Source organism: Sceloporus occidentalis, unplaced genomic scaffold, assembly GCF_023333645.1.
Source record: "Sceloporus occidentalis isolate IW3139 unplaced genomic scaffold, rSceOcc1.0.p SCAF_122, whole genome shotgun sequence".
NCBI lineage: Eukaryota > Metazoa > Chordata > Lepidosauria > Squamata > Phrynosomatidae > Sceloporus > Sceloporus occidentalis.
In genome coordinates, this window is record NW_028317102.1 from 1,058,362 (window position 1) to 1,081,026 (window position 22,665).

General features: G+C 43.6%; 1 protein-coding gene across 2 annotated transcripts in view; it reads left to right on the forward strand.

The window, feature by feature from the left end:
• The window catches only part of LOC149282140 (receptor-type tyrosine-protein phosphatase F-like), an 82,351-nt gene that overhangs the window by 49,509 nt on the left and 10,177 nt on the right, over positions 1 to 22,665 (forward strand). Inside the window, exons 4-17 of one of the 2 annotated variants that reach the window (XM_089498569.1) lie at positions 259 to 276; positions 2,631 to 2,741; positions 8,592 to 8,603; positions 14,798 to 15,067; positions 15,234 to 15,815; positions 16,293 to 16,426; positions 16,711 to 16,855; positions 18,109 to 18,414; positions 18,913 to 19,106; positions 19,800 to 19,826; positions 20,891 to 21,008; positions 21,168 to 21,746; positions 21,835 to 21,932; positions 22,412 to 22,665. In XM_089498569.1, coding sequence (XP_089354695.1) covers positions 259 to 276; positions 2,631 to 2,741; positions 8,592 to 8,603; positions 14,798 to 15,067; positions 15,234 to 15,815; positions 16,293 to 16,426; positions 16,711 to 16,855; positions 18,109 to 18,414; positions 18,913 to 19,106; positions 19,800 to 19,826; positions 20,891 to 21,008; positions 21,168 to 21,746; positions 21,835 to 21,932; positions 22,412 to 22,665 — 2,848 coding nt within the window. The remainder of the gene's footprint in view (positions 1 to 258; positions 277 to 2,630; positions 2,742 to 8,591; positions 8,604 to 14,797; positions 15,068 to 15,233; positions 15,816 to 16,292; positions 16,427 to 16,710; positions 16,856 to 18,108; positions 18,415 to 18,912; positions 19,107 to 19,799; positions 19,827 to 20,890; positions 21,009 to 21,167; positions 21,747 to 21,834; positions 21,933 to 22,411) is intronic. The other variant, XM_089498568.1, reaches the window with a different exon arrangement.

The following is a 22,665-nucleotide window of genomic DNA, read 5'->3' on the forward strand; positions in this document are numbered from 1 at the left end:
CTAAACATGTATGGGCCATTTTGAAAGGGAAAAAAAACTATTTATTTTGGTATTTTTGCTAAATGAATTAATGCGTTTTAGGTGACATGTCTGCTCTAAAACATACCGGGTTAACCGAGACTTTATTGGAGTAAATACTGTGAAGGAATTAACTAACCCTCCTATCCTCCCCGAGTTTCTCTTTCCTTTATTTCTACTCCTTTTCTCGTTACTAACAGCCTCTCTCTAATCTTATTTGCATTCAAATTACCTCACCAGGTGGTACACCAATCAGAGGTAAGAATGCTGGGACGTCCCTCTTCAGCTGTTACCACCCCATCGGCCCCTGGGCCACCATCTTCACCCATAGCGCCATTCACAGCCTCCTCCATCAAAGTTCTCGTTCTCTGTTCCATTCGTTCTTTTGCGAGACTGAAGGATGAACACTTAGTGACTACACATTTTTTACACAATTTGTTTTTTTTTACATTCAACCCCAAAAAATAAAGAATGACGAAGGATACATCACGGTTCCTTAGTGGATGCAGTTGATTCTGTGATGCGCTGTGTTTTTAGGACATGCTTCACACCCCACTAATTCAGATTGTGGAGAAAGTGGGGATATCAAAACAAACAAACAGTTCAGAATTAACCCCCCCCCCGGTTTTGGGGTTTGATCACAAGTATTTACTCTTTTTTTTGTGGCTTACCGAATCCACTTAGATCCCCAAGGAAATGTATGATACCTTTTAGTAGACCAGGGTTTATAGAATGAGTTGCCAAGTCAGCTAAGCTTGAAGAAGAAACCTTAGACATCTCAAAAGCTGCGACTCCCGCTCTTACCTTATGAATGCTGGTCTACTAGAAGCCATCAAGATTTCTTCAGGCCATCTTCTCTGAAGCCATTGTGAGAATATCCATTTTTTTTTTCCGAAAGAATATAAAGAGTGTTCACACCAAACAGAAATTCCTTCAGACCTCCATGTCTTGTCTTGTTCGCATTCTTCACTGCCATTGACCCGGAAGCTCCATATTCCACCCAGATAACCACTAACCATCTCCAACATCACTGGCGAGCTTTCCCACGGCTGCAACCTCTGGGGTGTGAATTACTATCTCAATGTCACTTAGTGCAAGCCTTTCTCTGAAACATATCGGGATGGATCCGGTTTCATGTGTGAAATCTAATGTTCTTGATGTTTCAAACCCAACTCGGATTTCTCTGAAGCGACATCTTTTCCATCAGTTTTACATAATATAATGTCTGTGTTGTAATGACTTTAGTAGTCGCCATGCTTATTATTGCTAATTGTCAATTGCGCTTAGGAGAGTCATTGGTGCTTTGGCTTCTAGTTCACCGCTCTCATCACACACAGTCATCAAACCAAGTACCCCTGCTTCAGAGCATCTCATGGTGTACGCAGCATCTATGCCTGTCTTTTGTATATGTGTGCATTTCACCGATTATGTCTGGACTGGGTGTAAAGTGGGGTAAATTGTGACATACAGGCCCTGTAAGGGGGAGAATAGCACCAGACCTTGTAGAAAAATAACTCACCCAACGCGTTTTGAATGAGACATGGGGGCAGCATGACATGTACCTTGGGGCTGCTGTGAGGTTGTATACTCCTCACAGTCTCAGAATAGATGGTAATCTCGTGGTGCTTTATAGTTTGTATATATAGAGCGTCACACAGCCATGTCACGGCTAAGCATTGGTTATCCCAAGCGGATGCACTGGATCCCATTGTTAAAATGTCATTATAAGTCAAGGTTCTAAATGTGGAGCAGTCCCCATGGAAACCGTTTCAACGTTCTCTATGTTAAGCAGTTTCCCTGATCTCTATAAATATGGCCGTTTACAGTAGAATTTGGACACCGGTGGCTCATCCCAGCGCTGATTCTCTTTAATAGGAAAGCAGTCAACGTTGTATATTGAGATTTCAAAAACAGTGCAAGGACGTAGCTGAAGGTAACCTGACCGGGACTCGGCTCCTTAGGGTTCGTTTAAATCCCTTAAATATGCAACGAAGGGCAAACATTCCAGGGCAAAAAGGAATTCTTGGCAACCAAAAGACCAGCATAAAAGTAAAGCACCCCTAGGCAGTAATTCCTATAGTTTACTGACTCCCTTATGCATATTAGACATTACAGCCAAGATTCTTCTGGGAGTTTAGGAGAACGTGAACTCTTTGGTACCTTTCACATTTTGCTGGCATTTGGACGCCCAGATAAGTTAATGTTAACACGTTTCCACTAGCGGCAGAACCGTGTAACACTAGAACAAGTCCCTCAGCCACTCTGTACCGCGAAATAAGTCCAAACGGCGGCCATCGAGCTTCTCCCCACGGGCAGTTTCACGCCAGCCGATGGGAGTCTTGTGTACACTTAGCAAGCGTACTCGGCCAAAATCCCTTCAGACTAATTAAAGGGCATTGTTAACGTTCCCCGATCCTGCAATCTCGTATCTAAATAGATTGTGCCAAGTGAGAACTCTTTAATGACATGTTTCTAGTCCTTGCGGCTATGGCAGATAAGCGGTGTCTGGATTTCTGCTGAGGGAAAGACGCCCAGCTTGCCTTCAGTTTTGATCATCTTTTTTTTTTCTTGGATTTTAACATTTCTTTCCCTTTTGTCCATGTCTTGCACAGGAGCGCTGCAGATAGAGAACAGCGAAGAATCTGACCAAGGGAAGTACGAGTGTGTCGCCACCAACAGTCTCGGGACACGCTACTCGGCACCTGCCAACCTCTACGTGCGTGGTAAGGCCCCATGTCCGCCCGTTGGCGGTGGTCACCATTCTCCTCTGGACCACTGCTGATCATCACTTTCACGGGGGGGACCGTTGACCAAAAAAGACCTGGTGTGATAAAGCATTATGGTGGCTACTCTGTAAATATGTTTCATACACAACTTGTTCCGTGCGCGTGTTTCTGTGTGTGTTTGTGTAATGCAGTGAGCCTGATGATTACAATGGTTTTGTGATATGCGAGTGTGCGTCTTCTCTCTCTCATGGCTGTGTTTGTATGACACCCCAGCCTCCGTGATGCTACAGTAGCAGTGTACGTTCCCCGCAGAGACGAATGTGTCTTTTTGTTTGTCGACTAGCATATGTCTTTTGTTTTCTCCCTGTCAGGCTGATGTTCTAACACTTTCGCCGGATTCTTGGTTAATGAGAACAAAACTTACGTCTGCTCTTTCTGCGACTGCTACATTTTTTAACCTGTTCTGTTCCTTGTTTCTACTGGTGCAGGAGCCAGACTGCTTAATCTGGTTTCCGATTCTTTGCAGTAATGGTGTAAAAATGTTGTGTGAAGCAACATTTTGTTGAAGGAAAAACAGATTGGGTGCTACAACGCTTCTTGTCCCCAAATTTAGACCTAATTATATTTTGAAAACGGATTTCCTAAGCTAATATTTATCAGGAAAAGGGTTAATAGCAGTAAGATCAGTAAAGATGAAGAATTCACTGGCTAGATAAAATGATCTATATCAATATATATATATATATATATATATATATATATATATATATATACATACATACATACATACATACATACATATAGATAAATACAAACACATACTGTATAGATAGATAGATAGATAGATAGATAGATAGATAGATAGATAGATAGATAGATCTACCCAAGTCTTCACTATGACCTCTCAGTTGTCAAAGATTTTTTTTCTTTCTTCAAGAACAACAGCAAAAGTTGTTTTTTTGAATGGTAGAACTTAAAAACTTGTGTCTTTTTTCCACCTCAATTGCTACATTTGTTACCATAGCCTTAAAAAGCTCTTTATCCTTTAGCGACACTGTTGCGTTTCCAAACCACTTCCCATTCCCTGGCCTTGTTACTTCAACATGTAGCAAATGGATAATCCATGTTTGCATGCGATACCAGTGAGGAGAGCTTCACACCCTTCTCCGTTCCTCACATGCTTCGCTGGGTTTTCTCGAGCCTCCATCCTTTCTACAGACGGCTGAGGATAATTATGGCTGCACCCGCAGAGATACTTCCTCCTCGGAATGGATCTTTTAAGTGACGCTGTGCCTTTTATAAGCACGTTCATTGCTTCCTGCGGTATATAATCCAAGAAGTTCGCTGTGTGTACTCTGGATGAATATAAAATCTACAATTAGTACCTCTGAATGACGCATTGGGTCCACAGCGTAACCGTATGACCTAAAATACTTAGATGATGGTCCTTGCTCTGTCCAATGTATCTGTCTTTATTCTCCGGATATATTGTTTCTTCACTTCCGTTGGGAAATGTGGGATAGGTTAGGGTAATTGGCAAACCAAAAGCTGTTGTATGAATGCAAGTCCAATCAATATAATGGGGTGAATATATTTGATGTCCTCCAAAAATTATTAATTTCACATAACGCTGACTTACATGCTGAACAATAAGCGTGTCCAGCGCTGTTCTTACATTAGTGCGCAGATTGTTCCGATTAGCGTGTAGTAAATTAGCCTTGGGCATTACTGTTAATGCATTATAGCATGTTGGGCTTGTGGCCCCCGTGGACAGGTTTAGACGCTCCTGCTCTAAAAGGTGAGAAATAGTTAAAAAGTTCGAATAAATAGTTATCTGTTTTCAGAGGCTCCATGTTGTGTCCAAATCTTGTTGTATTCGAATGAAATTCCAGTTTGCTTTATTAGTTTCCGTTGACAGAGCCAAGAGGACATTAGGAGGTTTGCCTGCGCTGTGCGTGTCGTGAATAAGATAAAAAAGCAGGAAATCCTGCTTTCCAGGGTTATGATTTTTTTATTATATGCGTAATTGAGAATCTCTAGCGTACCCCGTGTCGTTAGCATACCCTGATCCGTCACCCTGCAGCTTGTTCATCCATGCAGGAGACACAGCAAGTTTAATGTTATAAGCGCTCGCCTAGCTTGTAAGCATCATTTTATTGTGTGAATATACAGGGTTAATCCAGAATATTTCATATATATATATATATATATATATATAACCGTTACAGAGATGTTATAAAGAAGAATCATTTCTTTATCATGCTGCTTGAATCAGAGAACACAAAGGAATAATCTAGTTACTAATAACTAGTTATCATCACCAGGCTTGTTTAACCCAATCATGGGGTGGGGTTTTCAAACCCCCTAGGCACAGAAGGGTTAATGTTGTCTTGGTAGGTGATCTGTTTAGTGTATGTGTTTGTTGTTCATCGATTATGCGTTACAATGTATAGTATTGATGAGTCCTGTGTGTTTCCCAGCTCCCTGACGTGTGTGTAGCATGTTTCATGTTGCTTCGTGTCCTTGTCCTCAGACATCAGAAGGCAGAGGAAGCGACTGATGTATTCGTGATGTCTGTAAGTTTCGGGTTTTTTCCCTTTGCGGTCTATAGGGGAGTAACAGGAGGTTATATATAACATTGTATCTGTACCATTAAAGGTTAGACACAATAAACCAGCGCAGCCAATCCGTCCAGGCATCCTGCCCCATCCAAGACGTTCTTCCATAGGACCTGCGATCCTCCTAACCACAAATATTAGTAGGAACAAAACATCCCACATCAATAACCACATCCCCCGCAGAATTCATTATTTCCAATTAAGAACTTCCAATTTCAGTAACCCGCAACACTTTAAATCCTGCCACCATTCCTAGCCAGTGCCTCTGAAGAAGCCTATCGGCGAAACTCGTCAGGTGGTTATACCCAAAACAAGCACTTTTTTTTATTCATGTTTTATTTATCTATACTGGATGTCAATGCTTTCTTATATTTAATGTTTTATTTAGATAACCCATCATTTTAGATCAATTTAATTCCAGTCTACTTTCAATAGTGCTATCACCGGTTACTGCACTCTTCTAAGGTCGTTGGGAACGACCTTCTCCTTGGTAAATATAGCAGCTCAGCTTTTTCTTTATTTCTTTTACGCCTCCTTTTTTTTACTTTTCTAATATTTCACTGGCGCAGGTCTATACCCAGAGCCGGCCTTAGGCGTTCTGGCGCCCTGTGCGGACTACTCCTCTGGCGCCCCCCTCACTACCCCCCCCTCTCTGCCCCTTCAAACTACCCGCCCTCTCTGCCCCTTCAAACTACCCCCCCATGCCCCTTCAAACTACCGCCCCTCAAACCACCCCTTCAAACTACCCCTCCCCTCTGCCCCCTCAAACTACCCCCCCTGCCCATTCAAACTACACCCCCCCGTCCCTTCAAACTACACCCCCCTCCCTCTGCCCCCCCTCACTACCCCCCCTCTCTGCCCCTTCAAACTACCCGCCCTCTCTGCCCCTTCAAACTACCCCCCCATGCCCCTTCAAACTACCGCCCCTCAAACCACCCCTTCAAACTACCCCTCCCCTCTGCCCCCTCAAACTACCCCCCCTGCCCATTCAAACTACACCCCCCCATCCCTTCAAACTACACCCCCCTCCCTCTGCCCCTTCAAACTACACCCCCCTCCCTCTGCCCCTTCAAACTACACCCCCCTCTGCCCCTTCAAACTACACCCCCCCTCTGCCCCTTCAAACTACACCTCCCCTCTGCCCCTTCAAACTACACCCCCCCCTCTGCCCCTCCAAACTACACCCCCCCTCCAAACTACACCCCCCCTCTGCCCCTTCAAACTACACCCCCCCACACTTACCTTGTTGCCGGAGTCCTGCGGTGAGAGCGGGAGGCATCCGTCTTCTCGCTCTGCCGGCATTTCATGTTGAGAGCCGGAATAGTCCGGCGCTCAACATGAGATGCCGGCACAGCGACGGAGTCACGGAGAGTAAGGGGCGCCGAGCGGTTGCCGAGAACTTCACGAGCAACCGCTCGGCGCCCCTGACCGGGACATAGATTTAAGCATCGGTTTTTTTTTTTAACTTTATTTAACATGAATGATGTTAAATAAAGTTTAAAAAAAAAAAAACGATGCTTTAATCTAAGTCCCGGTCAGGCGCCCCTGCAACCATGGCGCCCTGTGCGGTCGCACAGGTCGCACACCCCTAAGGCCGGCCCTGTCTATACCGAACGTCTCATGAAATGGCCGGACTAAATCATATTGCCTCTTTCGGCTTAAACCATGGAATGCAGTATTTATCAAGGTGAAACTGGGTCAAATCATTAAATATGAAACAATCACTTTAGAAAAGTAATTTTCCAAATATAGCACCATATCTGCCTTTCTAATTCCCCCCCCCCCCCACACACTATGTGTTACCTCTTGCTGAGATTATTGACCTCTGCAGAAAAACTCTGAAAAGGCTTTACCATAAGGTGGAGAAGGACGGAAAACCACACAAGGTGCTCAATTAGCTAATAATGGGAGAATAATATAAAAAAGAAGCCAAAAACAGCACTTTATTCTGCACTTTATTTAAATTCACAACCATAACATTCTTTTGTTCTAATCCTTCACAAAATTCTTTGATTATTTTTTTTCAGAATAATCTCCCATTTTAACAATTTCTCCCAAAGTTATGTATATATATATATATATATATATATAATATATATATTTTCAAAATAAGATATTACCTTTATACCATAAACAGCGGTAATCTCGAGTATAGTACACAGGCAGACTTTAAAACTGGAGATGTAAGAAAAAAAAAAAATCTATAAATTATTACAAACAAGATTTTACTGGAAGACTCCATACTTTTATCTCTTTTCTAAATTGACCGGAAAAATGATTTCTGCAAAAACTTAAGGATAAAAGTATCCATTTGCAAACATACACCTGATGGTATAATTTTATAATCGTAAGTGTCTTTTCTCCCTTGAGTAACCCGGAGTGCTGCTGTAGGACTCATCCTGTCCATTACTATAATTACATACCCGGAGCCTTCATGTACGAAATGATGCAGATGGCCAAAATCCCCTAAATTTAAGACCGCTTTTAACTTTTACATTATCGTACAATCAGATTTATTTAGATCCAGGGGAATACGAAAAATGTACGAGAATACATTTTTTATATCCGTTGAGAAACCTCAATTCTTTGTCAGCCTTCATAGACCTGGGAATGATGGGAATTGTTGTCCAGCATCAGAGGACCACAGAAAACAATTAAAAAAAAATTGCAAATATTGACTTTTTCTTTATTTTCATGAATTATGTACTTTATAAACCCCAGTATTTGGGGCAGGTACAGACGCATCGGATTGTCGGATTGGATTCTTTTCTTCTGCAGGTTGAGAGGTTTGTCTTCAGCATCTGATGGTTTGGTACCCACACAAAATCTTATACTGTCTGTGTAGCATGTAACGGCGTGTGTTTCCGTACTTTTGTCGGTATACACACATGTTAAGTTCCTACATGCACATGTTTAGTGCTCTGTTGAGGGAGCTGCATTTCTTTAATGGTGTCACGGGGTGTGTGTGTAAGCCTTTGTCAGTATGTGTGCGTGTGTGTGTGTGTATGGTGCGTTTGAATGGGGTGATTTTTTTTCTGGATGAATGAATGATGTATGTATGGATGCAGAGTACATTGTGGTGGCTCCATGCGTGCGGTATATGAAGAGTGTGTATGTTCCGTTGTACACATGCAGTTTGCTGTTTTTACTCTCTCTGTGTTTCTCCTTGTCTCTCTTCTATCTCGTCATCTTCATCGCACTGCCATCCAAACAAACCTCCATCTTTCAGATCAGCGAGAAGGTTGGTCCTTTTCACTTTTTTTTTTAATCCAGATACAGATTGGCACGTCTGGTTCTCACCCAACCCGCAGAGCCGGGGCTCCAAAAGAGAGCTTTACTTCTGCAGCCCCCCTGAGACCCTGCTTCTCTAATTATCCCCCAACCCGTGACTCTACCGCTTGCCTCCGTTTGCCTGATAATGCATTTTGTAGCCTCAACCCCCTACCCCCCCCCCCCCCGTGCTCGCCAAATTCTGCATGGTCCTCTCCTTTCCCCTTAAACAGCACCTCTGCTCCGCAAGACCTGGAATTGGCTCATAGATGGTTTCGTTTGTCCTCCATGGTAGGCGAAGTTCAATAATCTGTCTTCCGTCACTGTGTCACCTTTGGAATCTGGCTGCCTTGGCCAGCGCAAGACTTATTTTTGGAACCTATTCAGTATTTTCAATATTCTTTCCACTTGTAAGTACACTGAGGTCACGTCTTCCATGACAGCACGTCGCGCGATCATCAGGATAGAACAGGCCTCGGTGTCGGAAAAGAAGTGAAAGATTAGTAAATCTGTCGGGGGAGTTATGTTTGTTTAGACCGAGACGCAGCTCCGTGCCACGCCGCCTTGCAATGATTTATATGGAATTATGGATTTTTTAGAACAAAGATCACCTTTGATGGTGATACGCGTGATCTTGAGGTCCATTCAAGTGTATTGAGACGTTTCCCACATCCCCATACTGCGAAGTCCATTACAGAACATTTACTGTTATTAAACTTTGCTGCTCCTAAAATTGGTTAAATCTATAAAATAGTCTGTTTTAGGCTGTGTGACCCTGAAAATCTTCCACCTCATCAGAAACGTTGGAGCAGAATCCCGAGACTGCTGTAAATTCCGAGAGACTGCGGTCTCAGGTGTGGCTCTTCCAGTTGGTTAGACACCTGCCGTTTGTAGCCGAGAGGATCTGATCCCTTTTTATTGCCCCGTAGAGCCGGGTAGTTGCGATCCCCGAGGAAGGCTTCGTGTTTGTTTGGCTGTGGATAACGACACGTACGCTCTCTTTCCGCCGCGTTCCTGAAAGCTGCTCTGCTCACCCAGGCATTTAATTATTGCTCTGCGTCTCCGCAAGGTCATATATTAAAGAGTTCTTTTATCTCCGTGCAGCCGATCCGCTAGCCTCCCTCCCACCCCTTCATGTTATTCTCATCTAAGAAATTTCCCTGAGCGAATGCAAATGGCGGGGTACGGACGCCCCTTTCTGAACTCTTCCATGCGAACGTCTGGGCACCGGGGCCCTTCTCTGAAGCCGGGGTCCATTAATGATATACAGGCCTGCGGATCTATCAATTGTGCCAAATAATTTAACTTAAAAGTTACATCTGAAATATAATAAAAAAAGAAAACCCGCCGGGGCCTCACTAAAGGAATTCTATACAATGTCGGCTCTGGCGGCTGTGTTAATAGCCCCTGACTCATTGGAATGGGTCTCTGCGGCACGTCTGTCATCGGCGAATATGAATAAGCAGGAGAATAATTGATTGTTACAGATTCTATTCTTCCAAAGCTTCTTAAAGAGGGACGGTCCCAAATCTCCGTGTCCCTTTTTCCTCCCCTGATGCCCCTCTTTTCTAGGAGCTCAGAATGTTTGCTGGGTATGAGGGTATCGCAGGGTTCTAGAGCCATAAAATTAACAATAATAGGTATTAAAACAGCAGAAATACATTCAAATTGTGCGTAAAAAATACGTAAATCGATAGGTCGTCAAATCACAAAACGGGTTAATCCCTGCCCCCTGGCCACGCCTCTAACCACACCTCTAAAACAAAAGTTTTTAAGAATTAAGAATGTTGGGAAATATGGATTTTTAATGCCTTCCTAGTGTTCCTCTTAAAGGATCTGTAACCAAATGTTTTGGTAGCCTTAAGTAATGTTTCATATTTTAATGTTAATATTGATATCAGAAAATATTAGAAAAAATATAAAATATAAAAATAAAAGTTAAACCGACCGCTTAGCAGCTGCTCTGCATTTGGTTAATGGTGACTGTTCCGCTCTTAAGATGCTCCCCATGAGCTTTTCTCATAACATTGCCCCTATTGGGTACTTTAGCAATAAAATAATCAGCACTATTTGTTTGCTTTTTGCTCCTCCAGTGGTCCCCCGTCGAGCAGCTTTTATTCTGTTTTATGGCGATACACCCCCCCCGGATCCTTGGAGATTGAACGCTTCAAGAAGAAGGGCTCCATGTTTCTTTCTCGCATGGAGATAATGTAGGGTCCGTCCGTGTAGGACACCTACGGGGAGCTCCTGAGGATTTAGGGACAAGCCGTGTGTTACAATCAAGATTTAAAAGGGAGGATTTTTTTTCAGTGTGATTATTAATCAGAGACCTTGAGATTAGCGTAGGAGTTACGAATGCGAGAGTTTGAAAGAAATTGATTACTTGGAAAATGTCCACTTTGACCATGCCCACCTCCGTCCAGTGATAATCAGCGGGACCTTAAAGATGTGTCTGAAGCCTCAAATGCTCTACGTCCTTAGCATTGTCCCGGCTCTAAAGAGCTACTGATTAGCAAGACGTTTCTATGATGTGTCTAAGACAGGAGTAAAGCGAGCAGGTGCCTGGGGCCACAAATGTACATCTCCAACCGGATTTGGGTTCTGATGTAGGAAGAACTTTTATCTGGCAAAGGACCGGGGGAGCAGAGGAGGATGGAGGAGATCGGAAGGGGTCAGAAGAGGATGGAGGAGGAATAGACCTAGGGTCCCTTTAACAATGAAGGTGGTCCAGTTGTAGATTATGATGGTATGAAAAAGGGATCTTCTATAGTCAAAAATGTGATTTTGCCCTTGTTTTCAAGGTGATTAATTGGCTATAGTGGGTGACGCAGAGCCACATAAGCCTTCCAGCAGTATATATATCTATATGTGCCTGTCGAACGAGGCACAAAGGGATTGATTTGGAAAATATGTAAAACGCTCAGCTTAAACAGTTCCTACAGTTTTATGCGCGTGAAAGGCAGATAATCGGGTGAGTTACGCGGCACAATCCAATATCTGCTTTGGCCAAGAAGCCAAGTTCTCGCTTATGGCTCTCGATATAAATATGATTTCTCTCCTAGATCTTTAATATCCCGAGAGATGTCTCCTTTTGTGTCGTAAATCGTCTATTACCCGCTAGGAATCGTCCTGCGAGTATAGTGACGAGCCAGGCGCAGCACGTAGACAGTATTACAATACTCACGCAAATGTGATAACCTAACCTCTGAGCTCTCGTGTAAGACTTTTTTATATTAAGGAATCACCTTTATATAAAATTATGTTACAACATATCACAGGGGTCAAATAACCACATTAGTGATATACATAATATACATAAAAATTATATATATCTATATCTTTATATATATAAATATAAAATATATACGGTATATATCTGGTGCAATGTTTTAAAATGCGAAGTAAACAGCAAGAAGGTTCCTTAAAGTCCCGGGAGTATAATAATTATCAGTAAGTAGGGGGGTAGTATTTGAGGGGCCCTTCTTTTACTAATTATTTACTTATATGCAATACACACTTTTGTGGTGCGGTATCGCCCCCTATGAGCAATGATGGGAGTTGCACCACGTTCACATTTAGGGGGCCTGATTTGGACTTGTACCTTCATCTCGAACGAGTCTGACTTGTTGCAAATAGAAATAAGTAATAACCGTGTAGGCGTTTCAGTAAAAAGCTAGGAAAGGCAATGATTTAGTTTAGCTTGGAACAGGGTAATAAATAAAATGATGTATTGTAATAAAGTGACCTTTTTAGGACAGAATTTGGACAAAGAGCGATCGCTCAGGGGGGCCGATGAAGTTTTTTAAGAGTTATAATGCATAATTTTCTGTATTAAAGCTGCGTTATAATACGGGTTGAAGATGCCGATTACACGACACATCGAGCAGCTTATCTGCAAAATATATAAAGTACCGTTTTCATAATTATTTATTGCCATACAAAGCACCATCATATTCCACAGCACGGCACAGTGGGCTAACTGGCGTTTTTAGCACATATGAGGGTTTTTTGTCACGTGTCCATCTAGTTCCTCCAGCTTTCTTCCTATGGTTACAAGTGAAGAAGAAAGTAAGGTGATCCCCCCGTTCCAAACTGTTATGGCAATCCCCCACTTTCCCTCATTCGCTCCCCAGGGGTGAAAGTAAATTGGGTCATCCAGCCTGTTAATGCGGTGAGATCACCGCAGAGCGCAACACGAGATCCTTGGGGTGGACTGAGCGTCTCCGATCGTGGAACTGGGAAACGTATCCTTGGCTTTCTGCGCTGCGGGCTGTAACTGCACTCTAATGCCTGCTAAATTATTAAACGCTCTTCGGTCTTCCTCCTGCTGCTTCCCCGTTTGCTTGCCTAACCTCCTCCCCGCCGGGGAAGTTGCGGTCACACAGAGTTACCCAGTACGTTCGATCACCTTACAGCGGAGCGGAGTTATCTTGACCCCGGCTCCCCACTGCCTCGGCTCGGCATTTGTTAGATTACATAATTGTGCCGAAGTGCTTGGCAATCAGATCATGCTGCAAAAACACTGGCTGTTATTTGCGAAACAAAGTCTAATAGGAGGCAATTTTGCCTCTTGTGCGGTTTCAGAGCCCAAAGAATAGCGGATGATGAACGTTTGGGATGCGAAAGGTTTGGAATAGCAGGTGCCACGGCAGAATGTCTGCTTTGGACGCAATGCGGTCCGGAGCCTCGTACAAACATAATGGTGTCTATTTCCAAAGAACGCTAGGTGAAGAAGACAGGTGGGGTACACATTGTGCCTGCGAAATAACTCTTACTCCTTTGACCCCGGTTTGACTCCCAGTGCATGTTCGAAGGCTCTACCCGGCCTGCATTCCCCCGAGCATGGTTCTTTTTTGCCAAATGTTCTGATTTCTCTTCTTTCCTTCCATTTGACCTCAGTCTGTTGCTTCCTAAGTCTTCTCTGTGCCCCCCCAAGTTCTCTGAGTGCTCTACCTTTCCCACGTGAAGCATGTTTTGCGAGTACCTTTTACGTTTAGCAATTGCTTCTCCGCAAGTCAAAGATGACAGGACATGCCGCGGGTTCCCTTCTGTTCCAGAGATGCTGTCACAGTGGGGTGGAAGGCACAGGTTCTTGATATGTCTAGTTTGAAAACCACCATCATGCTAAAGCCATCCTCATCCCCATCAGCCTCACCTTGCGTGGCTGGTAGAAGCCCTTCTCTCTCCATCATATCCATGCAGACTTAACAACCTAAAGTGATAATACGAAGATAAACAATTTACTAAGAACAGAACCCTAGATAGATCGGGGTCATTTACAAAGATCAATTCTGATGCAAAGTTCTCACAGTGGTCACCACAGGAACCAAGGGAACATTTCTGTTGATTTGGACCATACCATTGTTTGCTGTGGTGCTTTTTAAATTATGCTTATTACTTATTGGCTAGTAATTTGCCTTTTTTTAATGTTTTTTTTTCCTTCTTTGACCATAATGCAAGTCCCCTTAAAAAAAATCTCCAGTAACTGTTCAAACAAGAAACACTTCATTCTAATTATATTTTATATAACGGGAGTATATTTTGTTGTGCCGTACAGGGCAGCAGACTGATACCGACATGGGCTTATTTCAGAGACGGAGCTCATGGCAAACCTTTAAGACTCTGCTTTATGATTCTACTTAATAAGCGAATAATATAAGTTATAAGCACAAGAATGGAAGCAAAAGGCAGAGTTTTCTGCATTTTTATTGACCCACTTTATATTATGCACCAACCCATAGAGAACTGAAAACAATATTCATAAAAGTACCGGCATACTCTTATTTATACAAATAAATATTTTTTTTTTTCTGTCCATTAAACAAACAAAAACACAAGAGTGTTGGATGTTATTTTTTGTATAGGAGAGAATGTCCTTTTTATCAAAGTATCACCATTAATAGGTTTTTTTCTAATCAGTAGTTTTTTTCTGCATTTTTTAACTGGTAAATTTACCCGTCATAACTACCGCCACGGATACACAGCCTGAAAACCAGAGGATATGCTTCAAATTATTTTTTTTTTATCAGATCTGATGTGGAGTCGGTGTCTCATTGTGTTCTCATATCGTAATTCACAACTGCAAGGCAGCAAATCCATAAAAAATAAAGGTTTAATGATATCTCCTAACTTCCTCCTTTTTTTTTTTGTTTTGACCCTTTGCAGTCCGTCGTGTTGCTCCACGATTCTCTATCCCACCCAGTAATCACGAGGTGATGCCAGGAGGCAGCGTCAACTTAACCTGTGTGGCAGTGGGTGCCCCCATGCCCTATGTGAAGTGGATGATCGGCATAGTGGAACTCACCAAAGAAGATGAGATGCCTGTCGGACGGAATGTCCTGGAACTCACCAATATCAGAGAGTCTGCCAACTACACATGTTTGGCAATCTCCTCTCTGGGAATGATAGAGGCCGTGGCACAGATCACTGTGAAAGGTATGGAATAGATGGGGTATAAAGAGCATTAAACGCACGGGGATAAGAGCTTGTCGCATTTTGAGATTTAAGCACATTATACAGAATGAAAGATCAGCATCATGTTGATTGATCAGGAATATATATAGTGTGATTCCCAATGGTAACAATCATTTTTCTTTTGCAGCTTTACCAAAACCGCCAGTTGATGTCATTGTAACAGAGACAACGGCTACCAGTGTCACGTTGACCTGGGACTCTGGAAACCCTGAGCCCGTGTCTTACTATGTGATACAGTATAAGCCCAAGGCTTGGGAAGGGACATTCCAAGAAGTTGATGGAGTTGCTACAACTCGTTACAGTATCGGTGGCCTCAGTCCCTTCTCTGAGTACGAGTTCCGAGTTATTGCAGTCAACAACATTGGCCGGGGACCCCCAAGTGAACTGGTAGAGGCCCAGACAGGAGAACAGGCTCCCTCGAGCCCACCTTTGAAAGTTCAGGCCAGAATGCTGAGTGCCAGCACTATGCTAGTCCAGTGGGAGTCCCCCGATGAAGCCAATGGACAAATAAGGGGCTTCCGTGTATATTACACTACTGACCCACACTTACCCTTTAGTATGTGGCAGAAGCACAATGTGGTTGACAGCCACTTGACAACAATTGGGGCATTGACCACTGGAACCACTTACAGCATCCGTGTGCTGGCCTACACCTCAGTGGGCGATGGACCACCTTCTGATATCATACAGGTCAAAACACAGCAAGGAGGTAAGTTCTATACACATTTCTGGATTTTTGGTTGAGCTCTGTATGTATTTTATGAATTGAGAATCTCTCACAGTCCTGCTATTTAGGAATTGTGGCATTTGTGGTTCATTAACAGTTGGGCTGCCTGTTGTGAGCTACAAATGCACTTTGTTGTTTGTAAGTAGATGTAAGTAGATAGCCGATGGGGTGCTTTTGGAAATTATTATTGCACCACTTTTCATCCTTAAAAAGAGGTACCTGCTTGTGGCGTGTGGGAAATCCTGTAAAGATTGCAGTCTTTTTTTATTATTCCGTGAATTTGAGTAATTTTCTCAAGCTCCTTTGACTTTTGTAAAGAACAACCGACCAATCTTTTGAAAAAGCCTTGGGTTTAAAGTGTTACAATCATAAAAATTGCTCTTCAGTTCTAATATAAGTCATCTGGGCAAACAAACAGTAAGAGAGGTCCCCACTAAACAGTTTTATTATCACCCACAGTACCTGCTCAGCCAGTAGACTTCCAGGCGGAAGCAGAATCAGACACCCGCATTATGCTAACATGGCTTCTGCCACCCCAAGAACGTATCACCAAATACGAGCTCTTATTTTGGGAAGGACAGGATGGACGTCAGGTATGTAAATGTTCTTCCAATACAACCAGTGTCAACGCAGTTCAGTTTAGCGGGATCTTAGCCTGCTACTCGCTGGCCTACCGAGCCGTGGCTAGTGATGACGCATCTCGGCATATTGTGGACAGCATCGCGACAGATTGTCGTCATCATCACGTTTCTTATGTAATTGGCTTCTCCGAGCAGAGAGTATTTATAGAACATATGTTATAATTTTCCATCCATCAGGAATCTGATTTTTGCGGATTTTATCAGTAAATGTTATCTTAAATGTGTGTTTTTTATAGCAAAAGATAACCTTCGATCCCACCTCATCTTACGCCGTGGAAGGACTGAAGCCAGACACTCCGTATAATTTCAGACTCGCTGCTTGGTCTGACATGGGGGTTGGTGTCTATACCCCAGCAATCCAAGCAAGGACAGCACAATCCAGTAAGTTGGAGTGACTTCAAATGCCGTCTCTGCTTTGTGTCTCATTGGGGGCTAACGGGTCAGGGTATATGGGTTCTGTCCACGACGGGTTTGCCGAATGGTAAGTTCATTGCTTAAAATAGACACCCATGTCCTTCCTTGCATGCTTCCAGCATGACCACATCTGCACCCCTTCCCATGCCATGGAATCGCATTGCATTCCTGCATGCAAGCAATTTTATTGTGAGTCCACAGAGCACTCTTAGGATAAATTGGCAGAATAAAACCAAAGATCCCAGTATCGGTGTGGATTTAGCTTAAACTACCACATTTATGTGACGTTACCCTAATTGGCTTTTTTTGGCTCATAGTGGCCAAGAAGTCCTCTTGGTCACATTCTAGATGAGCTGTGTTTAGGTTATGGTGTCACATACGATTAGGTGTACAGAATGTTTAAAATGCAATCTTAGCAAAAAAGATATCAATCGAATGTTCATGCTCATCATAACATTGCATTGTTGCTATGGTGATAAGATCACTTTTAAAACTTTGCACCACATTTACATTTGTATATAATACTCCTGTTGTAGGCTCCTGTGAAAGCATAGTTTGTGTATATCGAATATCTAGCTCCATTGTAAACCATATTCCAGCATCTCCTTACCATCTGAATGCCCTCCCTGCATTTTATTTTAGTTATTATTTTTTTTTAGTGTAACTGTTACCCTGCTTTGAACTAAACGCCTACAGAGCCCATGAACTCTCTCAATAAAACGATTGCAGTTCTTATGTAGCATCAGCTTGATACATGAGAGATAAACGCAGAAGTTCGCCCTGTTCATGGTGACACCGCTCCTCCGAAAAGTCTTAAGATTTATAAAGTTCTCAGCATCGTTTCCCCCGAGATTTCACTCGTTGAAGGGTTTAACTCAGATGCCAGACAAAAGGCTTTTTTTCCCCCGAAAAGATTTAAACTGTGTAAGAAAGGCTGCGAAGCGTTTGGTTACCATGGAAACACCATCTTACCAATTGCCATTAGTAACATTTGGTTCAAGGAGAACTTTCTACTTTAATAGTTGCTAAAGCGTTTAGTAGAGCGACTGCGTATAAACAGAGCAATGATTATCGTAACAGTTTCACAAGTGTGGGACTGTATTTTTTATATAGTTTCCGTTGTTTTTTTTTTCTTTGTTGTTTTTATTTTGCTTCCTTGTCGTTTTGCACCCGTCATGTTCATACCCCTCGCCCTGCTTGCATTTTTGTTTCACTCTCAGCACCATCCGCACCGCCGCAGGATGTGGAGTGCACAAGTCTTAGCTCCACCGCCATCCGGGTAAGTTGGGTGGCCCCACCGGCCTCCAGCCGAAATGGGATCTTAACCCGCTACTCACTGGCCTACCAAGCCATGGCTGGTGAGGACACATCCCGGCATGTCGTGGACAGCATCCCACCAGAGATCTCCACTTGGGAGATCAAGGATCTGGAGAAGTGGACGGAGTACAGAGTGTGGGTTCGAGCTCATACAGACGTAGGGGCTGGGCCGGACAGCTCACCTGTCGTTGTGCGGACAGATGAGGACGGTAAGTGTCCAGTCCCCCCCGAAAAACAAACAAACAGGGCATCTATCTTAACCTCTTCACTGTCTCAGTCCATTCACTGGTTCTCGGGCAAAGCGTGGAAACAGTTCTGTGGCTGCACATAATGGATCTCTATTAACACCATTCTCTTCTTTTTGGGCTTTCCGAGATTGCTTCCACGTACACCTGTGACCAACGTCGGTTGTTGTGATAATACTGTTCCTAGTTACATTGAAGTTACTATCCTACAAAACTCCTGCAGAGTTTAGGATTCCAATAAGATTTATTTTAAAGTATGTAAATGATAAATCATCAGAAATTTGTGACATCTCATCACTAATCTTTATGCTTCAACCGATGCTTTTTGGTGCTCCAGCTGTTCGTGGAGCATATGATCTCCCTTTGGGTTTGGCCACCGCTGTACCTTTACTTTTCCTTGCTTCTGATGTCTAAACAGGGTAATATCTGACTCGTAATATCTTCTCTCCTACTCCACTCCAGTGCCAAGTGCACCTCCCAGGAAAGTTGAGGTGGACTCTGTCAACTCAACATCTGTGCGGGTAACCTGGAAGTCACCTCTCCCGACAAAGCAAAACGGTCAGATTCGAGGCTACCAGGTCACTTACGTTCGCCTGGAAGGTGGGGAACCCAGAGGAAATCCTATAATTAAGGATGTAATGCTGGCAGAGGCCCAGGTAAGATGTGAACGATGGAGTCAAGCCTAGACTTACCTAAGGCCAAGACGTTTGGAACTTTCCCAACCGAACTCCAATCTTTAAAGCTTCTAAGAAGAGCACAGATTGGGCAAAATTATGGTCAGAAAGCGTGGTCTCCACTGGTTGACCATTTCTTCCCTCCAGTGCATCCCAACATACTAATCCCTAATTGGTTGCTGCACTCATCTTTTGTATGTTCCCCAGCAACCATAAAGCATGCTTATTCCTTCCTGGATCTAATAGTAACATTCACGTGATGTCAGCTTTAGTCAGATATGCACTCCTATACATCTCTCCCAGCCTGCTGCTGTCCATTTGCTTTCAGATATGTATAGGAGTTATAGTTCGCTAATTCATATTTGACTACTTGACATATGCATATATATATATGTATATAGGATACCAGCCTGTATTTATATAAAAAATCCTGATTGTGTTTGTTTAATAACCTACTGGCATGTTTATGTCCTGTAATAACCTCATCTTTCACCCCATAGTACCTGCATCCACCTAGTTTGTTTTGGTAGACAATGTCATGCTTGCCTGTTTCATCATTAAATCCATGTCTCGTTTCATTGTAGTTAGAGCCTTAATAATTACCCTGTCTGTTTGCCCTAATATCCTCTGCCTGCGTTACCCATTTACCACCCCTCTTCTCTCTGTCCTTACCAGTGGAGACCCGAGGAGTCCGCAGACTACGTGAGTATCCCTCGTGTTTGTGTCTCTGGGCGGACTGCGTGATCGCATCGTGGCTCCAGGGACCAGAAGGCTGTCACAGAGGCCAGAACTGCCCCCAAAGGGCTAACCCATTTAAACCTGCAAAACATAGCTTCTTATTTATCAAACAACCGCAATGGTCTCCTAAACTATTTTAATTTGTAATATCGGCCGCTGGAGTCATCTCCTTCTTGAAGGCTGTAGGGTGCCCAGCTCTGATTATTTTTTAGCCCTTGTAGCGAGGGCTGGGGCAGGAGATCTCTGTGACAGTCCTGCGTTTCTGATGTATAATCATTGGTCAGTTCGCTGACTTCCCTGATTCTTTTCCATCCTTAGATCACCTTATTATCTCCTATTTCTCTTATTCATCCTCTTACCGTCCTCCTTTCTCTGGGCCGTAAGGTCGGAGCGGGACGGTTACCTTGCATGGAGTGCGGCAAAAAATCAGGATTTGTGATGGGCTTTGGTATATCATAAGGGCTAAATCTGAACAAAATGGCTTATGTTGCTTATTGTGGAGGCAGGGTATTTATCATCATGGCACATCATGCCCCCCTGCACCCCTCTGCAGATCTCTTCTCCTGTTTGGTATGTGTTTTTTGAGTGGGTAATTGGGCAATACAGAAATCAGCGTGGAGCGGCATGAAGCATGATTTGATTCCATTTATTTTTTATTCTAAGGTTAATCCATTGTCTATGCCCCTTTTTATCAGATACATGAAAATATATTCTAGTTATCACAGGGACTGCACCGTATAGCGCATGGATTACACTTTCCAGCGTGCAGAATGTCCAACCTGCTTATAGAACTGTGGAGATCTTCATCAATAATTATCCTAGAGAGCTCCATTTTAGTTTTTCCTTTAAAACGAGACATTGGCAGGGGACCCAGGCTCTCAGAATGAGGTTCTAACCTTTGTAAGCATGTATCCTAAAAAAGATATTGACGGATTCAGTTACGTGCTCCGACATCCCCCCCTTCTGTGCACATGTGGCACTACATTCTCAATTTGCGGGCATTGATTTTGTGTTTTCCCACCTTACAGGATGCTGTAATTACCGGGCTTTCGCCAGAGACAACTTATTCGATCACCGTAGCCGCCTATACTACCAAGGGAGATGGGGCAAGGAGCAAACCCAGGATTGTCAGCACCACAGGGGCAGGTGGGTTCCTCCATAATACAAGTGATGTTACAAACCTAAATAGACAGAGGATGTCCAGCGAGGCGAAGTCAAGGGGGCCGCTAACATAGGTCTGATCTATTAATGGTCCCCAGGTGTTTCCCCTACCTCGATCTGAACATGGTATATGTTGTTTTCCAGTGCCCGGTAGACCCACCATGATGATTAGCACAACCTCCTTGAACACAGCACTGATCCAGTGGCATCCACCAAGGGAAATGGTAGGTGAGCTGTTGGGCTACCGACTACAGTACAAGCGTGTGGACGAAGAGAAATTCATCACTATGGATTTTGGGAAAAACGAGCACCACTATACAGTAACTGGGCTGCATAAGGGAGCCAGCTACGTCTTCAAGCTGTCTGCCAAGAACAGGGCTGGTACCGGGGAGGAGTATGAGAAGGAAATATCTACCCATGAAGATGTCCCCAGTGGCTTTCCCCAGAACCTGCAGGTAGTTGGACTCACCACATCAACTACGGAGGTATCTTGGGATCCACCAGTCTTGGCGGAGCGCAACGGAAAGATCACCAACTACACAGTGGTATATAGAGACATCAACAGCCAACAAGACCTTACCAATACCACCCGCGACACACACATCACTCTAGTTAACCTGAAGCCAGACACCACCTACGACATCAAAGTGCGCGCAAGAACAAACAAGGGCCCCGGACCACTGAGCCCTAGCATTCAATCTCGTACCATGCCGGTTGACCAAGGTAATGGGGTGCAATGGGTTGATTATGCCGACACACTTTGGGGGAGACAGCCCTGTAGCACAGGTATGAGCCTCTGTTCTGTTTGCAGTGTTTGCTAAGAATTTCCGAGTGAATGCCGTGATGAAAACATCCGTTCTGCTTAGCTGGGAAGTTCCCGATTCCTACAAATCAGCTGTGCCTTTCAAGGTCAGTGTTCCTAAACAAAAATCAAATTGCGTGCGTCTTTGTTTAACGTCTCTCTCCTCTGGTTGCTAGCAGAAGTTCTTTGTTTCATCAGCTGGGGACAAGCTGTTGTTTGATACTCGAACTTCATTGCACGCCATCAAACACCTGCACGCAGTCCCATTCCTCGAAATGGCATTTGAATGCACACCCATTAACCATTTCATAGTGGACTTCACCAGAGCTTCGGTCTCTGATAGAATTTCTTGTAATTGTAGGAATATAAAAGTCTTTTTTTCTGAAATCCCTGGTAAAATGAGTTTTGGTTCCAAATATTGTTCTATTAGCTAGACCTGCTCTGGAAAATGTAACAAGGTTAACGTAAAGGTATAGTCTACTGCCCCAAACAGTTTTACCAAACATGAATGTATTATACACCTTCTAAGATGTTGTCATGTACCATTGTGTACCTTATAATGGTATATCGTGGATTGTCCTTTCAGATATTGTACAACAACCAGCATGTAGAGGTGGACGGACACTCCATGCGCAAACTGATCAACAACCTTGAACCTGATACAGACTATTCCTTTGTTCTAATGAACCGAGGAAGCAGTGCTGGAGGACTGCAGCATCGGGTGTCTATCCGCACAGCCCCCGATGTTCTGCAGAGCAAGCCCACCTCTGCCAACAAGTACATGGAGGAAGGCAGGTTCACCTTGTACTTGCCACGCGTGCAAACATCTGCCCCTGTCAG